Here is a 20,869-nt window from a genome sequence, read left to right as displayed (position 1 = left end):
TTCTGTGTCATTTATTCAACACCCAGGACTTCAGTGAACAATCAAAGCTAAGATAATATCCAGGGAGCAGCCGAAGCTGAGGGTGGTTTACATTTGTTTGGAGAGCCGACAAGAACATTTTGGCTGCAAACGTTGGTGTTTCATGGCTGCTCCCCAGCTGTAATTTTATAATTATTTCAAACGTAGGCCTGGAAGTGACCACAGGGGTCAGAGTGTACCCATCCTACAGCTGCAGGCAGTCCTCTAACAGAAATTTATCCTGGAAAAGGATAAACAAACAAAAAATCCAGCCCCAGGCTCCCTCACCCGAACATCTCCACAGCCCTCAACCTACAGATTGCTCCTGATGGGGTTTTTTTAAGGTGATTGTGGGGGAAAGTTTGCTGAGTCACATTGATAGATCAAAAATACAGAAAGAGCAGAGAATCACTGTGTTCCCAGTGCCCTGGGTTCCTGATATACCTGGGAGCATAAGAAACAGCTCTTCCAGCAGCTTCCACCAAAATGCAGGTGTGGAAACTCATGGCACAGGGAGGGATACCTGCTCAGTACTGCCACAGTGCTGTAGCACCCAGCTCATCTTCCCTGTGCCAGAGGAACAAAGGATCCCCCAACTCAAAACTCATTTCCAAGGAAGAATTAGGAAAGCTACTGCCCCACCAGGGAGGGAGTCACACAAAAGTTATACGGAATCATGGAATCATGGAATGGTTGGGGTTGGAAGGGACCTTAAAGCCCAGCCAGTCCCACCCCTGCCATGGACAGGGACACCTTCCACTATCCCAGGCTGCTCCAAGCCCCCTTGAACGCTTCCAGGGATGGGGAATCCACAACTCCTCAGGGCCTCACCACTCTTGCTCCTTGCAGTTGTTCATTTCAGGCACCTTTTAGGCATTCCAGCCACTTTCTGTAGGGTTTTCTGTACTGGAGCTGATCCAGACCCCAAGAACCTGCTGACATGAGCAGGCTGTTTACTTTTTCCAAGTTTAGCCCCTGCCAATTGTTTCTGACAAGATCTCTCAGGTTCATATAAAATAAGTGGGTTTCTGCAGCCTTGTTAGAAAGTGTTGGAAATTACTCCCTGTCCTTTATCTCATTATCCTGATATCCATTGCTCAAAGGACAGCAAAGGAATTGGATTTTTGAGTTAGATTTCCAGAACTGGAGGCATCAAGTGCATCCTCCTCTCTGTTTGAAGGGAATTTATGTCCCAGAGCCGCTGGCTGTGCTGTGCAAGGCAGAAATGCCAGACTCATAAGGGAGCTCTGTGCAATTTGGGATCGGTCATTTCCTCCACTCCTCCCAGTTTCTGCTGATCAGGGCTGACAGCCTCCTGCTTTAATTTAGGCTCCAGGAGCAAAGCAGAGCTCTGCTTTTGGGCATTGCTGTCAATGTGAAAGGTTGGATGGAGTAAATGAGGAGTGATCCAGGATCACACCACCCTCACACCGCCCAGCATTGCCCAGTGCTGAATAATCCCTCTGAGGGGTTCCCAGTTCAGCTGTGCTGGAGAGAGGAGCAGAGGCAGCTGGGCTCCTTCAGCCAGGCCTGATGGCTCCTGATGGCAGGAGACTTCAATAATCTCCATTTCACAGTTCAACACAATTCCCAGTTCTGTGTTTTCTGCCCAATTTCTATCCCCCTTCAGTCTAAAGGCTGCGTTTTCTCCTGTGACTACTTAGAGTAAAATGCAAATCCCAGAATCCCAGACTGGTTTGGGTTGGGAGAACCTTAAAGCCCATTCAGTGCCACCCCCTGCCACGGGCAGGGACACCTTTCACTGTCCCAGGGTGCTCCAAGCCCTGTCCACTCCTGCCTTGGACATTTCCAGGGATCCAGGGGCAGCCACAGCTTCCCTGGGCACCCTGGGCAAGTCACAGCAGGCTGACAACTCTTGGGTGAAATTCAAAGCTTTCTGTTACTCATCACCTCTCCTAGAGAATAACTCTGACCTCTCTTGCTTTGCATTCCTGCTTCTCATTCCGTGCCAGCTCTTCCAGCTTAGCTGTGGGTGATGATGTCCCTCTCTCTGGGTCCACTCCATGCCACCCCTCCCCTTTCAGGAATTGTCCCCATCCTCACACACAGACCCCAGACCCTCCACGTGCAGTGTGACCTGGGACTCCTCAGCCCCCAGGCTGGTTGCTGTGGGGTGCACTCACCATGCAGTGGATGACACAGACGTTTTTGGGGTTCTGCTGCAGCCAGTTGTGCATGTTCTTGCAGACAGCGTAGAGGTTGTGCAGGCTGGGCGCCTGCCGGACAGGCCAGCTACACTCAGACACCTGCAGGAACGGCACCAGAGACAAAACCAGCTTTGGAGGAGCGCTAAGCAAGGCCTGCTCTACAAATTCTCCCTGCCAAGAAACCTACTCATCCTTTACAACCCGGAGTTACGTGCTGGAAACCTACTTCACCTGTCCTCGTGCGTAACTCCGCGCCGTGACTCGCATGAGTTACGAGGAGGCAGACAAAAAAGCTTTCTCAGTGAAGCAACATTGGGCTGATGTGTTGTCCCTGCCTGCACGTTTTTCAAAATTTACATTTCACGTCAGATTATCTGGAGTGGGTCTTTTCTGACGCTCCAGTCTCACATTGATTTCTAAAGCCTTTGTACAACGTGTCCCTAAAAACTGCTCTGATTTGCACAGGGCACTGAGCCTCTGTTGTTCTGAATACTTCTGTGGCACAGGATTTCCAAGCCCTATGTGACAGATATTAAACTGATGAAAGGGAAAGTTCTGTTCAAAAAAAAATAATAATCCTATCTGAGTAAGTATGTTAATATATGAGGCAGAAAAATGAATGGCTCCTTAGAGCTGAAACCCCACAAATCCTCAAGTATGTCTGGTTCCTATTCCTGAGTGTGCTGGTTCTGAGTCAGCCCACTTCTCTCCAGCACAGCCCCAAGCAGCACATCAAATAGCCCTCGACAGACATCTCCCTTTCATCTGGTTTTAATTGAAATATCTCTTTTTTTAAGGCATTTCTGGACAGAAAAAATTTAAAGGAGAAATGTCCTGAGGCTTGTCCTCTGCTGAAGGATTGGTTCTCTCTCTCTCTCAGCTGACATTTGGCTGCTGCTTAATGGGAACAGGGAGCGAAGGAGATGATTTGCCCAGATGTTCTTGATCCCCATAACTGTTCCATCTCTCAGAGGAAGGAAATGCTCCAGCTTTTATAAAACTTGCACTTAAGGTCCTGTCTGACACCTGCACAACATCTTGGAGCAGAAACAGGCACCCAGATTCCAACCAGAGCCCCGCCAGGCTGTGTCACATCAAACAAGGATCCCAAAGGCTCCCATGGGATGCAGGGCCAGGCCAGGCTGGCAGCACTGCCTAACCCATCCTCTGCTCGTTGTTGGGGAGGCTCCTTCTAATCCCACATCAAATTAGGTATTTGTCTGATTGCATTTCAGACCTAGGAAAGCTTTGGTCTCCAGAATATCCTGCTGTGCCCCTGGTGAGCAAATATTGAGTTGTAGGGGCCAACAAATCAAACGGTGCTCAAAGTTCAGAGAGCAGGGAACAGCCATTCCCTATTTACCCTCTCCACCTTCTCCTGTCTCCAGAGTTTGTTTCATTCCTTCTGTTGAAACCTTGATTTCCCCTGTTAGAATTCATCCAGTGACCCTTCCCCTGACAATCTTCTGAGCAGACCTCCCTGCCAAGCATCTGGAAAAGCCATTATCACTTCTCTAGTAAATAATACACATTTCCCAACAGTCCATAATTACATATTTACATTGCCTCTAATTACACATCTGCCTGATGGTTTGCAATTAGGAAATTAAATGTGTGCTTGGTGTTTGTATCAAACAGAACCTCACCAGCACTCAGCACAGGCAACCTTAGGGAAAAGCAACTGGAATTCTCCAGCTCTGGGAATAAGCACTCAGCACTTGTTTTAGTTTAGCAGCAGGGCAGCAACTGCCAGAAATGTGACCCATGAGAGGCTTTGAAGTTTGGGTTTGTTTAATGTTAGATTTGAGTTCTGTGTTTTGAAACTGCTCTCACTTCCTCAGGCCGGTGGGAGCTCTCCTCGCCTCTCCTCTTGGGGACACAGAGGGGACAGCAGAGCACAGCCAGGTCTCTGGGCAGAGTCACTGGCTTGGGTTGGAAGGGACCTTAAAGATCATCTTGCTCACACCCTGCCACCTTCCACTACCCCAGGGTGCTCCCAGCTCCATCCTTGGACACTTCCAGGGATGGGGCAGCCACAGCTTCTCTGGAAAACCTTTCCCAGTGCCTCACCATCCTGCCAGTCCCCACTCCTCCTCGACAGACTGGGCACCTGGGGCTTGGTGACCCACTCAGCTATGTCTAGGCAGGAAATGGCCCAGCAGGACATGAATTCTCCTCCCTCCTGTGCCACCACGCAGCACAGTGACCTACTTTGATCTTAGGAGCAAAAGGTTTTAAAGAAAGCAGGAATTCAAAAGCTTTTCCTGTCAAAGAGCAAGTGCATATCTCAGTGCAGATCAGCTGACATCCTCATCCCAGCAGAAAACTCACTGGGATTTCACCTCCTCGAGAGCCCTTTAGTATTTTTTCCAAGATATATAAAGCTCAGCCTTGTAATTACTTCATGTATTGTGTTGTTCACACTCCATTCTCATGAAAAATACTTGGAATCAGGACTTGCCAGCCCATAAGCTGAAAATATAATATTTTATTAAAAGATAATTTTATTTTCTTCCTGTGTGAGTCAAGGCAGTGGTTCCAAAGCACCGAGTTTTGCTTTGAGAGTGACATTAAAAGTCACCTGTTGAGTGTTGGGTGGGTGGGAGATAATTCCAGGGGTTCAAGAGTTATGGCCAGCTCATACAGCAATAGACCTTTAATGCTGGGCTTTCAGAAGTAGATAAATCTTTCACCCACAAACAGCATCAGTGATGCACCAAAACCAATCAAGACTGAAGATTCAGAGCTCCTAATGTCTCTTAATTAGTCTTCCCTGTTCATTGAGTCATATTTGAAGTCTGGTTACTGATGGCCACTGAGAAATTTGCTTCAAGTATCAGTGAGTGGTTTCTGGCGATCAGAATTGCTGAAGATAAATTCAGCTACACCTCAAATGAAAATTAAATTAGGCTTAGATTAGATTCATTTACCCTGACTGAGGGTGAAACCTGGCAACTGCTGCTGCCTTTTGGGTTGAAGGCACCAAAAAGTGAGAATTTTTTAAAAAAGGCACCAAACACATCACTCCCTTGTGGGAGAGGGAAAGAACAGGAAGTTTTCAGAAAGATGAAATCTAATCTTGCATTTCAGCAGCAGCATTTCATAGAGATTTCCTCTAAAAGCCATTAATGAAGCAGAGCCTCACAGTGCTCCTGATGCTGCTCCGGTTTTGGAGAGGGAAACTGGGCCAGGCAGTGGAGGTGGCTTTTTAAAGTCACAAGAGCCAAAATGCCCCTCAGATCCCGTTTCCATCCTGTGCTCTGCCTGCTGAGGGCTCCTGCCTGGTTAGGGCCCAACTGCAAGGAAATAATCTCCTTTCTCCTATTGGCAATTTCTTCCAAAGGCCTTTCATTTTATTGTTTCTCTGCAGCAGCTCTAACACTGTAGGAGCAGCTCTAACACTGTTTTATTCTTTATTTCTCTGCAGCCCGCTCAGTGCAATGCCTTTCACTCTCCCAGGCTCCTCACATGAACATGATCCCTGAACTTTCCAGCTCTTTAATCCCTGTGGTTGCAGCTAAAACCCCAAACCCACCCCAGCAGCTTAAAAACACCTATAACTCCTAAATCACCTTAAATTCTGGATACAACAGGGCCTGGTGCCCCCTTTCCTAAGGAATTTTCCCCCATGGAAGGCACTCACCCTGTTGTGGAACTTGGCACTGCGATAATATTTGGGTGACAAGTTGAACACGGTGTAGTGGTCGGGGTGCCTGGAGTCCAGGAACGTCCTGACATCCTCAATGTGATTCCTGAATCCCAGCTCCACGCCTTCAGCAGGAAAAGACATCACTGGGAAAGCAAGGAGAGGCCAGGATGAGTGTGTGTTTATGGAATTATGGGATACTACAGGTTGTATTTCTCCATGGAGCAGGGCTTACCTATGATCCTTGAGGTAATGTAGGAAATATCCAGCTCTCCCTTGGTGTAACTAAAAGGAGACAAAGCAGGAGACAGAATTTAGGCACTTTAGCAGCACATTAAGAGTGTTTTCCCAGAAAAGTCTACTTATCACACAAGGAAAAATCATCTTCAAATGAATTCTTAAGATGCAGACAGTGACCCAGCCTCCCTCTCTCCACATGCAATTAACTGCATGCAAAACCTGCAAGGAAAGTCCCTTTTCCCTTTTGTCATTAATTTTCAGTGCCAGTTTCCAGGAGAAATCTCCTGCAGTTTGCACTTTGCAGATCCCTCAAACTCTCTGGGGTCTTGCATGCATTACATTTCCTTAATTTCTTGTAGATCCCTCTCCCTTGGAGGTGGGCACAGGGGACAACGCCAGGAGAGTCCCCAAAGCAAAGTCACCTCAGCCTTTCTTCCATTCCAAGGTGGATTTAGGGCTGGGAACATCCTTGCACAGCAAAGAGAGGCATCAACACCAGCCAGTTTTCAGTGACAACATATTCAAGTGGTGGTTAACTAGAAGGACCCCACAGGGAATCCTCCAGGAATTGGAGACCAGGTGCTCCACTTTCCCAGGTATTTTCCAGATTTTGGGATGCTGATGCTCACTATGAAGCTTAGATTGTTTTACTTGAGTTTTCCCTCTTCCTTGAGGCCAAACCCCAATTATGAGACAGAAACAAAGAACTCATTTGGGATTTTCCCCTCATTCCCTGGGAGTTGTGCTGTGCTGGTTCAGTGGCACCAGTACTCTGCAGCTCCTGGTTTTTCCTGCTTCAGGTGTACTGTACCTGGCAACAGACTGCATGACCTTGGAGGAGGTGTCCTTCAGGGTATCCTTCAGGTTATCCTTCAGGTTGCTGAAGAGCCTCCCTGCTCCTCCTTTTACCATGTCCAGCAGGCCTCCCCCATAGCTGGACTCCATGTCTGGTGACGAGGCACCTTCAAGCACAGCAAAACCAAAGCCAGTGTCACTTGTTGGGAACAAATCCCAGACAATCCCTCTGCTCCATCCACACCAAACACATTCCTGTGCTCTGCTGCGTGTCAAGCACGGGGGAAAGTGGTTTTCCTTCTCAAAGCCATGATTTTCCAGGGATGAGGGATGGCTCACTCCTGCCAGCTGGGCTCAGAACTGTCAGCACTGTGTGTAGGTTGAATGTTCAGTCTCAGCACAGTGAGGACAACACGGTACAAGATCTAAGCTGGGGGTTGGAACTGGGTGGTCTGAACATGAGCCAGGTGTTGTCCAGGTGGCCAAGAGGCCCATGGCACCTGGGCTGTGGCAGGAATTGTGTGGCAGCAGGAGCAGGGAAGGGATTCTTCCCCTCTGCTGGGCCCTCACCTCGAGGGCTATGTCCAGTTGTGGGATCACCACTCCAAGAAGGACATTGAGGTGCTGGAGCATGTCCATGGAAGAGAATAGGGCTGGCAGAGGGGCTGGAGCCGCAGGAGCAGCTGAGGGAGCAGGGAAAGGGGCTCAGCCTGGAGCAAAGGAGGCTCAGGGGGACCTTGTGGCTCTGCACAAGTCCCTGACAGGAGGGGGCAGCCGGGGGGGGTCGGGCTCTGCTCCCAGGGAACAGGGACAGGAGGAGAGGGAACGGCCTCAGGCTGGGCCAGGGGAGGGTTAGGCTGGACATCAGGATGAATTTCTTTGTGGAAAGGGTGGTCAGGCCTTGGAACTTCCCAGGGAGGTTTGGAGTCCCCACCCCTGGAGGAGTCCAGGCCTTCCTGAGTGACCAGGTGGGGATGGGGCACAGCTTGGGCTCGATGGTCTGGGAGAGCTTTTCCAACCTAATTAATTCTGGGATTCTGTGGTCTTTAAGGTCACTTCCAACCAAAGCCATTCTATGCTTCTAAGCTCCCTCACCTCCAACCCAGCCCAAAGCAGCTGATTGTCTTATCACAACCAACAACCACCTCCTCAGGGGTGAGAAGAAGACTCTCCCTACTCCATGGGACATCCTTCAGGGCAGTCCTCCCAGCTGTCTCTTGACTGAAGTTTGTCCAGCCCAAACTGTTCTACAATCTGATGATAAAATGCTAATTTCACTGCAAATGCACCTCCCACTCTCAGGCAGCCTCACCCATAGGGAGCTATCCATAAACCTTTAAACTGGAGATTCCACTGGGAAAGTGATGCTGCTCTGGTGTGGTCATGATCCACATGATCCAGGTCCCAGACTGGTAAAATTAGAGGCCACCTCTCCTCTACATTCCCTCTGCCAGCTTCAGAACAGAAGGTGCCTCCTCGAGGCACAGGAATATTTCTTTTGCCAAACTTGCTGTGAGTATGATTTAAAAAAAAAAAAGAGAAAGGAAAAAATCAAAGAAGCTTGTTGACTTCCAAGTGTGGAATCAGTGTTTCATGTTCCCTCAAAAAGTTTGTTTTCATGTTATTCTGTGCTGGAAGAGCCAGGGGTGGAAGGAGGAGATGTTCAAAAGGGGCTCTCAGTTCTGCAGGTCAGCTTTTAAAGGAAAGGAAGGCAGAAATGTGGTAGCTTGGAGCAGGGAAAGGAGGACAAAGGATCAGAGGTTCAACAGCACTGGGCAAATTCTTACAGCTGGAAATGCTGCAGGAGAGCAACAGAAGGGCTCTGACAGTATGGAAAACCTAAAATCTTTACAAATCAATCTGAAGATTTCAGAAGTGCAGAGAGGAGGAGAAACAGAGAGAACAAGACTTTCAGTGTATTTCTAAGAGAAGCAGCAGGAGTCAATTCCAAGTCTCCTATGTCCCCTAAAGCAGAGAATCAGAAAGGATGGATGATGAAGAAAAGGCATCCACTGCCAGAGGGCAGGGGTGGATGGGATATTGGGAAGGAATTCCTGGCTGGGAGGGTGGGGAGGCCCTGGCACAGGGTGCCCCTGGATCCCTGGCAGTGCCCAAGGCCAGGCTGGAGTATTCTGAACACAGGGACCATTCTGTGTTCAGAATGAACCTCCAGCAGTCAGCAAACACAGCAACAACCTGCTGCACCTCCTTACAAAACTGAAATGTGTCAGGAAGGAGCATTCTTGTCTTGGTCCACCCTCAGCACTGGGATTTCAGCTGAAGGAGCCCCTGCTGACATGATGGGAGCAGGAGAGAGTAGAAATCTTAATTAAAGCATTTACGTGGTAATTTTACTGAGGAGCAGGAGAAGGATGTGCAGGAGGAGAACTTCTCCCAAGGCAGAGAGAGCTTTGGAAGAGAACACTGCTCCAGGGGAGCACTGAGGGATGTGCTCTGTACAGGAGCAGCTGAGGGTGGCAAAGCCATCCACGTCTGGATTAGCCAGGCCAGGAAACTCATTCCTGCCCAGGGAGAGGGAAAAACCCACATATCCAGGAGGGAAATACTCCCTCCTCCTGCACCCTGCAGTGCCACGAGCAGTGATTGTGCTTATTCTCAAAAACAAAGACATTTAGACCAATCCTGCTTTAAATTTTGGGGGTTGGAGCCAGAAATGGGTGAATGGAACAGGCGTGATCTCAAGTGATGGGGACATTTTGGCACCAGCAGCCACCACCTGCAGCCAGAGGTCTCCCAGAGTGACCAGCAACAGAGGGTGACACCCTGCCACCAGCTGAGGGAGGAGCTCGCTGTTGGAACCAGCGAGAAATTCCAGATTTGGAAGCTTTCCCTGCAAAATCTGCACGTTGGAGGCCTCGTCTGCCTGGGGAGGTCCCTGAGCAGCCCCCCCAGGAAAGCCACAAACCCTCCCAACCACAGGGCCTGGATTCCAGCTCTCCAGAGAGCCCAGGGGGAAACCAGCCGACATTTAAAAGGCATTTAAGGCTCTGTCAGTCTGAATATTTATGCTGATTAAGCAACTCTCAGCCTGAGAGAGGGGAGGTGAAAGGAAGACGCCTGGAAATTGAGGATCAGCAGAGAAGTGCTGCCTTTCCCAGGTTACTTAGGAGGAGGGAACAGACCCTTTTCGCCAGGGAAGGGCAGACAAAAAGCAGACATGAAACCAAACGAAAGGAAGCAGGTTTCCCTCAGTCTGCCCAGATTATGTGTAACAGAATCTTCAATGTCAAATGAGATTGTTTTTGCTCAGGAAGCTGCTGCCTGTGCTTTCATTAGGGATGGAGTGAGGAAAGAGCTAAATACTCCCTGTTCCTCATCGTGGAATCACAGAATGGTTTGGGATCTGAAAGACCATCTCATTCCAGCTCCCCATTCCACGTAGAAAAGCATTAAAGCTTCATCTCCCACCTTCCCAAAAAAGAACTTTGGGAGTATTAAATACCCCTCTGAATTCTCTTCCAGTGGTACCACAAGAGTCTGGCACTACAATGAGGAAAAACTGTGTTTGTGTCCCAAATTCCACATTTCTAGATGGTTTTATTTGCTTGTTGCAGCCTTCTCCCTCCCCTCAAAGTATTTTTTGGGGGGAAAAAAGGGTTTTTTGCTTGTTTTATCCCCTAAGATAAAGGTGGAGGCTGCCCTGTGCCTTGACAGAAACGGCCCTTTTAAAGTTCCCTGCTCTGAACAAAGTGGAGCCGCTGTTGTTGTGGCTTCAGCAACAAGGCCTGGATTGTTTTCAAGGAACACTCAGCAAAAACAGCTCCTGTTTGTGCCTCTCCCCCCCAGCAGCCAGCGGAGGAGCAGCACAGCTCACGTTCCTCCCACACCCAGCTCTCCCAGCAAAGCCTGCCTCGTGTGGGACGTGCTTTCCCACCAGCGCTCAGGGAGACAAGCCAGGCTGCTACAACTCCAGGAGCACACTTACACGCTTTCCCTCGGCATGGAAGGGTCTGGATGGCAGGAGGAGCAGCCCCCGTGCAGGAATTCCTGCAACAACAGGGTTGGAGCATCCTTTAAAGGGCGTATCATGGATGGAGGGGTGCTGGGTGCAAAATTACCCAGGCAGAGCAGGGAATCCACGTCCCTGGATACCCTCAGCATTCCCAGCTCCTGCTGTTCCCCACATTCCATCCTTCAGAGGATTGCAAAGAGGAGTTTAACCTTCCCTGTCCAGGGGAGGGGTGGCAGAAGCTTTCAAAAGCAAATCTCTGGGCAGTGGCTCCTCTGCATCCAGTGATAATCAATAGTGGAGAGATCCGAGGGCTTCATCTGCCAGCTGGGCTTGGAAGAACCTGGGATCGTAGAATGTTCCCTGCCCACAGCAGGGGCTGGATTGAGACGGGCTTTAAAATCCTTCCCAACCCAAATTATCTGTGATTCTCTGGTTCTAGTTATGTTTTAAGGGCACAGACTCACACCCTGAAGCCCAAACCTTTCTTCCAGCACATATTTTTCTTCTGGAGAGCTGAGCTTTACCATATTTAAACCAAGACTAAACCATCAATGCTGTTACAGGCACTTGCATCCTGTCTCATATCAGACATAGCCCAAGTGTCAGAGTTACATCAACTTTTTAATAATCACTGGGTGGTGGTTTGGGAGAGAAATCACCACCAGCAGAGGCAACTCAAACAGTGATAAAGGGGCATTCACAGGCAAAGAACCTACTGAAATTATTTGGGAAGTTCCTCAGACTCACACAGATCCTAAACACTGAGATTTTTACCTAATTTTTTGCTACCTGTCCTATCTGTCCCCTCCTCCTCCACTGTCCCAGATTCCTGCTAGAGTTAGGTTCCCTGCGAGGCTGGGCACAGATATCTTAAAGAGTTATTCCATAAAAACAAGCAGCAAAACACGTGCAGAGCAGAACTGCAGGACCACAGCAGCAGAACAGGCTCGGATCATTTGATAAAACCATTGCTGAGACCCCCAAGCCCAGGTTTCCCTCATCCTGACACTTCCACTGTCCCAGGCTGCTCCAAGCCCCGTCCTGGGACACTGCAAGGGATCCAGGGGCAGCCCCAGCTGCTCTGGGCACCCTGTGCCAGGGCCTGCCCACCCTCCCAGGGAACAATTCCTTCCCAATATCCCATCCATCCCTGCCCTCTGGCAGTGGGAAGATATTCCCCCTTCTCCTGTCACTCCAAACCCTCATCCAAAGGGTAAAGCCAGAATATTTCTCTCCTAATCAGGCAATCATGAGGCACAGAAGCATCCCCGGCATCGAGACATCTTCCATAATTTATTCAGCTGAGCAATGGGTTGTTGCTCATGAGGTTGTTGTTCAGGGTTTTCTACTGCAGCTTTCCAGCACTTAACTGGTACTGCTCCATCCAGGCCTTTTGCCTGGAAGAGATGGAAACTGCCTCAAAACAGGGGAGGTTTAGCTTGGATATTGGGAAAATGTCTTCACAGAAAGGGCTCTCCAGCCCTGGCACAGGACAGTGGTGCAGTCCCCATCCCTGGAGGGGTTTAAAATCCCTGTGGATGTGGCACTGGGGGACATGGGCCAGTGGTGGGGTATGGTTGGACTGGATGGTCTGAGAGGGCGTTTCCAAGCTGAGCAATTCCATGATTCCGTGCTGCTGTTGGGCAGCAGAGGGTCCCTGACCTCCTGCAGGAAGCACTCGGAGTCTCTGGCAGCAAGCTTTAGGGTAGAGAAGCTCAAGAACCTCTTTTTGTGCTTTGCTGTGATTAAATTCCAGAACTAACATTGCCTGAACCCAAGGCTTTTTATCCAAAGGTTTGTTTGAGGCTGCTTAAATGTAAACTTCTTGGAAAGTTGAAGAATTAAGGTATTTGTGCTTTTGCTTGAGAAATGGAAACTAAGGAATGCTGCTTGCACCGTCAGCGTGGAGGATTTCCACAAAGGAGGGGTTTTACTCTGTTTTTTACCAGAATAGTAATATTGAGAGGGGAGGAGGGGAATTACTACCCAGTACCTGCCAGACTTATTTAATTTGTTAAAAGTTTCCCCTCATGAAACTCATCCTACAGTGAGCAGGGTGCAGGCAAGGCCCGACACTGAGCCACCAGCACAGAGCACGAAATCTGTCTTTGAAGTTGATCGACATTCTCTCTGCTTCTCCTCCCTGTCAAAACAACTAAAAAAAGACAAGACTCCTGCCAACACCAAATCATTCAAGTGTCCAAAACACACCAACCAAACAAAAGAGTCATTAAACCAAACCTCCCCGTTTGAAAACGCAGCGAGCAGGGAACACAAGACAACATTGTCAGCCCGGGCCTTTGTCCCCGTGCCAGTGACATGGAGATGTCTCTCTTCTGACTCAGTCAAAAGGAATCACCAGAGCACAAGACATTATGTTTGCAAGTGTAAAACAGTTCAAGAAATCTCAATTTCACCACTTGCAATTTCTTTCAGACACTTTTCCTTCGTGGTTACTCCACCTCAGCAAGCGCAGAGCACAAGCAAGTCTATGCCCCAACTGTTTAAAAGCTCTTTTCTATCTTATCTAGATTATGAACACCACAGAATAGCACAGAAAGGGTTTTTCCCTTTCCTAACATCTATCCTTGCTGTTACTTTTATATCTTATTTCCTAGAACCTCTTCTTTCAATGCTCAGCCAGCTGCTAAGAAAGCAGAATTGAATGCCACAGCAAAAACCCAAATAAATTGGCTTCTTCACTGCCTGGTTCTCATCTTGTGAGCACTCACAGCAAGTTAAAAAGAAAGAGACAAAAGCAGCTCTGCGTAGATGCTCTTCTGGTTTTTGAACTCGTGGTGTTTTGTGTCCTGCGAGGTTCAGCTCAGGTCTCTCTTTGAACCTCCGTTCCCTCCACCCTCAGACCTCCACCCCAATCCAGGGCATTTGCAAGAGGAACCAGCCGTTAACAGGAACACAGAGATCCCATTGGAGTTGTGAGATCCTGTTACTGCATCATTCCATAGAATTTCCCAGGCCAGATCCCCCATCCCTGTGTTTGCACTCCCAGAGGGATGGTCCAGAGGAGCCCCCGGAGCTGCTCCAGGGCTGGAGCCCCTCTGCTCTGGAGCCAGGCTGGGAGAGCTGGGGGTGCTCACCTGGAGAGGAGAAGGCTCCAGGGAGAGCTCAGAGCCCCTGGCAGGGCCTGAAGGGGCTCCAGGAGAGCTGGAGAGGGACTGGGGACAAGGCATGGAGGGACAGGACACAGGGAATGGCTTCCCAGTGCCAGAGGGCAGGGCTGGATGGGAGATTGGGAAGGAATTCCTCCCTGTGAAGGAGGTGAGGCCCTGGCACAGGGTGCCCAGAGCAGCTGTGGCTGTCCCTGGATCCCTGGCAGTGCCCAGTGCCAGGCTGGATGGGTCTGGAACATCGTGGGATAGTGGAAGCTGTACCTGCCCGTGGCATTGGGTGGAAGTGGATGAGCTTTAAGGTCCTTCCAACCCAAATCATTCCAGGATTTTATGTCAGGATTCAGAGAGCCCCTTGGAGCCCCTCTGTGCCAGCTCCCTGCCATCCATGAGGAGCTCCTGCCCTCCAGCAGCAACCCTGTGCTTCTGCTTCTGGGCTTTTGCTTCTTTTCCCTTTTCACTCTGAGCAACACCAGCCCCAAAAAAAATATTAAGCCAATAATCAGAAGCACTTGGGAGTTAGAGCAAAGCTGCAACCACTGATTATTTTCCTTGCAAGGAGGTGTTTATGAGGCTGCAAATCTGCATTAGGAGAGGATGCTCAAAGATCTAACACTTTGCATTAGTTTAAGGAAATTAATAGAAAAACCAAACAGGAGCTCAATTCCTCAGCTCAGGGGAGTTGGTGACAGCAAGCACAGCCCCGTTAGTGAAACCAGCAGCAATTTGCCCCAGAATTGCCAGTGCTTTGCCTTCAGCACAAATCCTTACCCATCTAGAATTGCTCACGAGTAACCCACACACAAATATTCCACAGAGCAAAGGGCATTTTCCTATGCCCAGGTGCAGAGGAAATTCTGTGTGAAGGGAAAGAAGATAAAGGTTTGACTGTTCAGCTTTTTAACTTCATTGGAAATGGTCTTTACCTGCACCCAGAGATGTGGCAGCAGGAGCAGGGCAGTGCCTGTCCCAGTCCCCCAGTCCTGGGGTCAGTTTTGAGCCCCTCCTGACAAGGACATTGAGGGGCTGGAGTGTGTCCAGGGAAGGGAACGGAGCTGGGGAAGGGGCTGGAGCCCCAGGAGAGGCTGAGGGAGCTGGGAAGGGGCTGGAGCCCCAGGAGAATTCCTGAGGGAGCTGGGAAAGGGCTCAGCCTGGAGCAAAGGAGGCTCAGGGGGACCTTGTGGCTCTGCACAAGTCCCTGACAGGACCCCCTCCCAGCCGGGGGGGGGGTCAGGCTCTGCTCCCAGGGAACAGGGACAGGAGGAGAGGACATGGCCTTAAATTGCACAGGAAAGGTTTAGAGTGGCTATTTGGGGAAAATTTCTTCCTAGAAAGGGTTTTAAAAGGGTTTTCCATCCCTGGCACAGCTGCCCAGGACAATGTTGGGAGTCCCCATCCCCAGAAGGATTGCAAAGCCACGTGGGTGTGGCACTTGGGGACATGGGGCAGTGGCAGCCTTGGCAGTGCTGGGCATGGTGGGACTCGATGACCTGAGAGAACTTTTCCAGCGTTAATGATTCCGTGATTCTCTGCTCAGCTGCAGCACTGCAATCACCCTGCCAGACAGACAGACCAGTGCCCCCATGTCCCCTAGTGCTGGTGACACCGGGTTGTCAGTCCAGACTGTTCCCCTCCTCGACTGCAAACAGCAGCTGCTCCACCCCACAGGAAACCATCATTTAAAACCATGAAAGAAAAGAAGGAAGGACATAACGAGCTTGGATATGGCCAGGGCACCTCAAGGATTTCACCTTCAGGGTCTGACACCGAATAACACAGAGCAGAGATTCCCCTGCCCCACCAAAACCCAGCAGCACATTCCCTTCCCTGAGATGTAATTTATCCCACTCTTCTCCTTCCTGAGGAATTCAGGTCTCTTTTCCCAACTGAATTATGCTCAACCACTGCCCACCTTGGGAGTTTCAACTTTGGCATCATTGGGAGGACTCTTAAACACTTATATTATAAATATTTTCTCTATTAGAAAAAAACAAACCACACGCATGCAGGTGGGTGGTGGCTTTTTCCTTGCTCTGATTAAGCCAAAATCCCAACCACCTTATTTTCCTGTCTGTGTGTTACACTGCTCCCTAATCCTTGTCCCCAGTTATCCATCTGCAGACTGCGTGAAAGATAAATCACGTCCCCAGTTTGGGAGCAACTTCAATTACCAAATCACTCGGAATCACAAGCACACCTGAGGGGTGGATTTGGTTCTTTAAGCTGCTGTAATTTCATAGTTGGCAAAGAAAAATGGCTTTGCAGTGAGCTGGGAGAAATTAGGAATTTATCAGCCTAAAGTGCTCAGATGAACAAGAGAGATACAAGTGTGGAGTTCAGGTTTGGAACAGAGCATCACAGTCGACACAGAAATTCTTTTAATTTCATGTGAAGGTTTTGGAACAACCACCAAAAAGTCCTTATTAAATAAAGAGGTTATTTTAAAATATATATATCCTATAAATAGATTTTAAGGGCCACATTAAGGCCTGAGGTTTTTGCTGCTCAAGTGCCAGGTGTGTTGTTGAGAGCACCTGTAAAATTTAGGCAGTGAGAGCAAATTGAAAGAAGCAAACTCTGGCTAAGACAGATCCCTAAAAAAACAACTCCCAAATCCCAGAGCCAGCCCTTGATCCAGCCCATGCATTTGGGAAGAACATCCTGGAAACTGGTAGAGGCCATTAATACAATTTAATGCTCTGGGCTAGAATCAGAGTAGCTGCAGAGTGGAAATGGCTGAATATTGCAGAAAACCTGTAAAAAAAGGTATTGTCAGCCTGTCCATGAGCACTTTTTTTTTTTTTTTTGCTCAGCAAAACCAGAAACCCAAATGGAGCTGCACTCAAATTATACCCCAGGATGAGGCTCGAGAGGAGCCCCAGCACCTGCCCACACCTGCCTGGGTGTCACCACCACCTCCCACTACACCGATGCCTCTGGTCCCTGCACTTCCAGGAATTTCATCCAGATAATGGCCTTGATAATAGATATTACCCTGCCTGCAGCATCTCACCATCCCAGCAGCTGTAAGAACCCAAATCACTCTAACACAGCAGCCTACTGTGAGTAAGGAGCTGTTGGCACAGCCTGTGATTACAGGCAATTGCAGCAGAGATGTTGTAGCAGCAAATTCAAAGATGTTTCTGAAGTTCGGGAGTAAAAAAAAGTTATTAAAAAAAAAACCAAAAAACCAACAAACACAAGCCTAAAAGAGATCTTGGAAGGAAATTCAGATGGCAAAGGGAAAGAGGAAAACATGACTGAAAGTGTTCAAGAAGGTTGGGCAGGGCTGGAGCACCTTGGGACAGTGGAAGGTGTCCCTGCCCATGGGACTGGATGGGATTTAAGGTCCCTTCAACCCAAACCATTCCAGGATTTTATGACTCTTATTACATCAGAGAAAATGGGGAGATAAAATCAGGTATAGGGCTCTCCCTGCCCAAGCCCAGCTATGGCTCATTAGGGTTTCTTTCCCCTCAAGAAGAGGTTACCGGGTTAAAAAAAAGATGCTGTGTCTGAAGTGCTTGTGGAGTGCCTGTGGCCCAGCCCTGTCTTTCATGGAACGGTGCAGGTGTTTTCACTGGGAATTACAGTGATAGGTGAAGGAGTAAAGGGTTCAAACTGAAAGAGGGGAAATTTAGGTCAGATTTACAGAAGAAATTCTTTTCTGTGAGGGTGGGGAGGCCCTGGCGCAGGGTGCCCAGAGCAGCTGTGGCTGCCCCTGGATCCCTGGAAGTGTCCGAGGCTGGGTTGGAGCAGCCTGGGATAGTGGGAGGTGTCCCTGCCCGTGGCTGGGGGTTGTCACAAAATGATCTTTCAGGTCCTTTCCAACCCAAACCATTCCATGATTCCGTGATTCCATGCTGCAAGACCACCCTGCTATAATGGGTGGACATAAATGTGGTCCCTCACAAACACCCAGGGTGTTTCCCTGCACCAGTCTGGGCTTCAGAAGTTCCCCGCAAAGGCTGTGGATGTTCCTGGGGATGGGCACAGGTAAGGAACCAGAACCACAGCCAGTCCCTTCCGAGGGATCCCTTCAAAGCCATCACATGGGCACTCTCCATTCCTGGTTATCCAGGCAAATTTGAACCTTCCGAGGTGAAGAGCTCTCTATCCCATTACCAGCCATAAAGACCATCTGGTCCCTTACTCCCTGATTAAAAAAAAATGGTGCATGCAGCGCATCATCCATCAGAATTAATCCAACTCACTTTGATGAGCGCCTTTTAGAGGAGGGGGGGGGGGAAACAAAAAAACTCAGGACAATTCTGGGAATTCAGTCACTCGGGGGAAAGATCCCAGAGCGCTCCATCCATTTTACCTCATGCACACGCTTTATCGCTTGCGGGGGGGGGGGAATGAGGAGCCAGCACCGAGGAGTCTGCGGCGCTGGCTCCCTCCATCCCAGCGCGCCTGGACAAAGGGCCGCTATTGTCCCCGGCCACCCGCCCCGGGGCCACCGAGCCCTCCCGGTGTGCGGCCGCCCCCGCCCCGCCGTACCTGAGCTGTCCATGGTGCTGCCGCCGTCGGCGCGGGGCTGCGGCTGCTGCTGCTGCCGCCCGGGGCTCCGGCCCGGCCCCGCCGGCCCCGCGCCGGCCCCGCCGCGCTCAGCGCCGCTGTCCACGAGCTGCAAGGATTCATAGCCGTCACTGCCCGGCTTTTTCCGGTAGCTCCCCAGCAGGCTCATGGGCGAGCCGGGCGGGCAGCGGCTCCGGCGCCGCGGGAGGCAGGGAGGGAGGCAGGGAGGGAGGAGGGAGGGATGGAGGAGGGATGGAGGAGGGATGGAGGGACAGAGGGAGGGCGCGGCGAGGCTCCGGCCGCCCCGAGAGGAGGGGAAGGGCGGGCCGGGAGCGCGGCCGCCCCCCCGCAGCCGCCGGAAGCGGGCGGGGAGGACGCGGCGCCCGGCAGGAGCAGCGGGCGATGGGCGAGTTCGGCCGAGCGGCTCCGCGCTGCCCCAGCGCCGGCTGCTGCGAGCCATTAGCGAGCTAAAAGTGCTGGCTCGACACCATTTCCTTCTCCGGGCTGCTGTCCCTGCGTTCTGGTGGGGATCCCTCTCATCCCGGCGCATCCCGCTGGGCTGGGCTGCGCGGCCATGGATGGGTTCGGGAAGCGGTGCCTGACACCGAGATCTCTGTGTCACGCCGGGGAAAGGTGCGTTCCTTCCAAGGTCACCGCGTTAGGGGCTGGCGCGGCCCGCGCTGCAGCCTGGAGGAGGAGGGGTGGCACAGCACTTCCATAGCGAGCCTCCAAAATCCTGAGGAGCATCCCTGGGCCGGTGGAACACCCAGCTGCGTGTGGGCGGGTAACCAGAGGGATCCCAAGAGCTGGATCCTGGTGGGATGATGCAGCAGCATCCCAAGCTCTGGTTTGTGCCACTGTTGGCTCCAAACTGCTGGCTCCCAGCAGTGCCACCGACTGCTAAAGCCATTTTTGTTGTTGTCACCCATCTATTTTTGGCTGTTCCCATGCAAACAGACTCTGGACCAAGCCAGACTGTGGCCCTGAACAACTGATGAGCTGTGCCTTGCTCAGCTGCAGTTTTCAGCCAGGGCTTGTACATCATAATTTCATTGTGCACGGAACGCAGGAACTGAGGGATGCTCCAAAGGAAATGAGCACTATTAAACTCTACTAAGTGGATTTCTTTGTAGTTTAAGGAGAGCTAAAGGCAAAAGGAAGCCCTAGCAAACAGACATGAGCATGCCTTCGACCTCTTGCGGAAAGGAAAGTTCTCTGCTCAAAAACTAGCCCAGCTTTGCTTCTAAAGCAATGACATCAGTAAGCAAGGCCAGGCTGGACAGGGCTTGGAGCACCCTGGGATAGGGGAAGGCGTCCCTGCCCATGCAAGGGGGTGGGGCTGGATGAACTTTTAGTTCCCTCCAAACCCAAGTAATTCTGGGACTCTCTGATCCCGAACACTTGTGTAGCAACACCCAAACCTTGAAATATCCCTGGCACTTGGCTGAAATTTCCTGCTGAGCACTCCAGGGCAGCAGACATCTGGTACAGCCATACCTTGTCATGTGCTATTGTTTATGTAACCCCCGTGATTTCATGTTACGGAGCAGACAAGGTACATCTGTGACCCAGAATTTCCCCAGAAAAACCCTGGCAGATTTACAAGCAGCAAACCAAAGATGAACTGACCTGACATGAGCAGCTCCCTGTCAGCAGCAGGGACAGCTTGAACTCAAGGTTGGGGTTGTGTTTTCTACCCCCTCCATACTTTGGTCTGTGTGGAGCAATTCATGGATTGCAACACTGGCCAGCAGGAATGGGGCCCTCTCTCCTGGCACCCACCAGCAGCAAGTTAATGAAATAAAAATATACACCTTTCCTGAGCCATTTTGTGTATTCTGAGCAACCTGGGCTAGTGGGAGGTGTCCCTGCCCATGGAAGAGAATTGGAACAAGAGGGTTTTGAAGGCCCTTTCCAACCCAGACCATTCCTGGAGTCTATGATCTTTAGCAGGGATCACATCTGTCAGTCTCTCCTAGTCAGTCTAGGATACAACAATTCCTGTGCTCTGGGATAGTAAAAATGGGAAATTTGGGGGGTGGAGGTGAATTTTCATTTATTTTGCTTGCTCAGATAGAGCCCAAACACATCAAAAACAGATGGAGGAGGCACATGGAGGCTGTGTGACATTTCCAGGAGTGCTCAAACCCTCCTGCTCTGGAGGGACTGAGCTGAGGAACCTGGCACGACACAGACCCTGCACAGCCTAAAACCCATCACCTGTAGGCTCTGCTGCCTGCATCCATCAGCTCCAGAGGCTCAGCTTGGACAAAATTCAATGTCCTCAATCCAGCAGCCACTCCCTCACTGCTGAGCAGCCAAGGTCTATCTGCCTCAGCTTTTTTTTCTGGAAAAAAAAATTGCTCCTTCTTGTTGAATC

At 50.4% G+C, this 20,869-nt stretch overlaps 1 protein-coding gene across 5 annotated transcripts in view; it reads right to left on the bottom strand.

Moving 5' to 3' along the window:
- The window catches only part of DNAJC6 (DnaJ heat shock protein family (Hsp40) member C6), a 41,305-nt gene that overhangs the window by 14,095 nt on the left and 6,341 nt on the right, over positions 1 to 20,869 (bottom strand). For 2 of the 5 annotated variants that reach the window (XM_069023633.1, XM_069023636.1), the window contains exons 2-5: positions 6,884 to 7,034; positions 6,068 to 6,117; positions 5,830 to 5,978; positions 2,163 to 2,285 (exon numbers count right to left, since the gene is read on the bottom strand). In XM_069023633.1, coding sequence (XP_068879734.1) covers positions 2,163 to 2,285; positions 5,830 to 5,978; positions 6,068 to 6,117; positions 6,884 to 7,034 — 473 coding nt within the window. Of the gene's footprint in view, positions 1 to 2,162; positions 2,286 to 5,829; positions 5,979 to 6,067; positions 6,118 to 6,883; positions 7,035 to 14,739; positions 14,755 to 18,471; positions 18,659 to 20,869 lie in introns of those variants that run through there. The other 3 variants (XM_069023634.1, XM_069023632.1, XM_069023635.1) reach the window with 3 other exon arrangements.

This window comes from Aphelocoma coerulescens, chromosome 8 (assembly GCF_041296385.1).
Source record: "Aphelocoma coerulescens isolate FSJ_1873_10779 chromosome 8, UR_Acoe_1.0, whole genome shotgun sequence".
Classification (NCBI taxonomy): domain Eukaryota; kingdom Metazoa; phylum Chordata; class Aves; order Passeriformes; family Corvidae; genus Aphelocoma; species Aphelocoma coerulescens.
The sequence above is the reverse complement of the archived record's forward strand: the minus strand, read 5'-3'. Positions and strand labels throughout refer to the sequence as shown.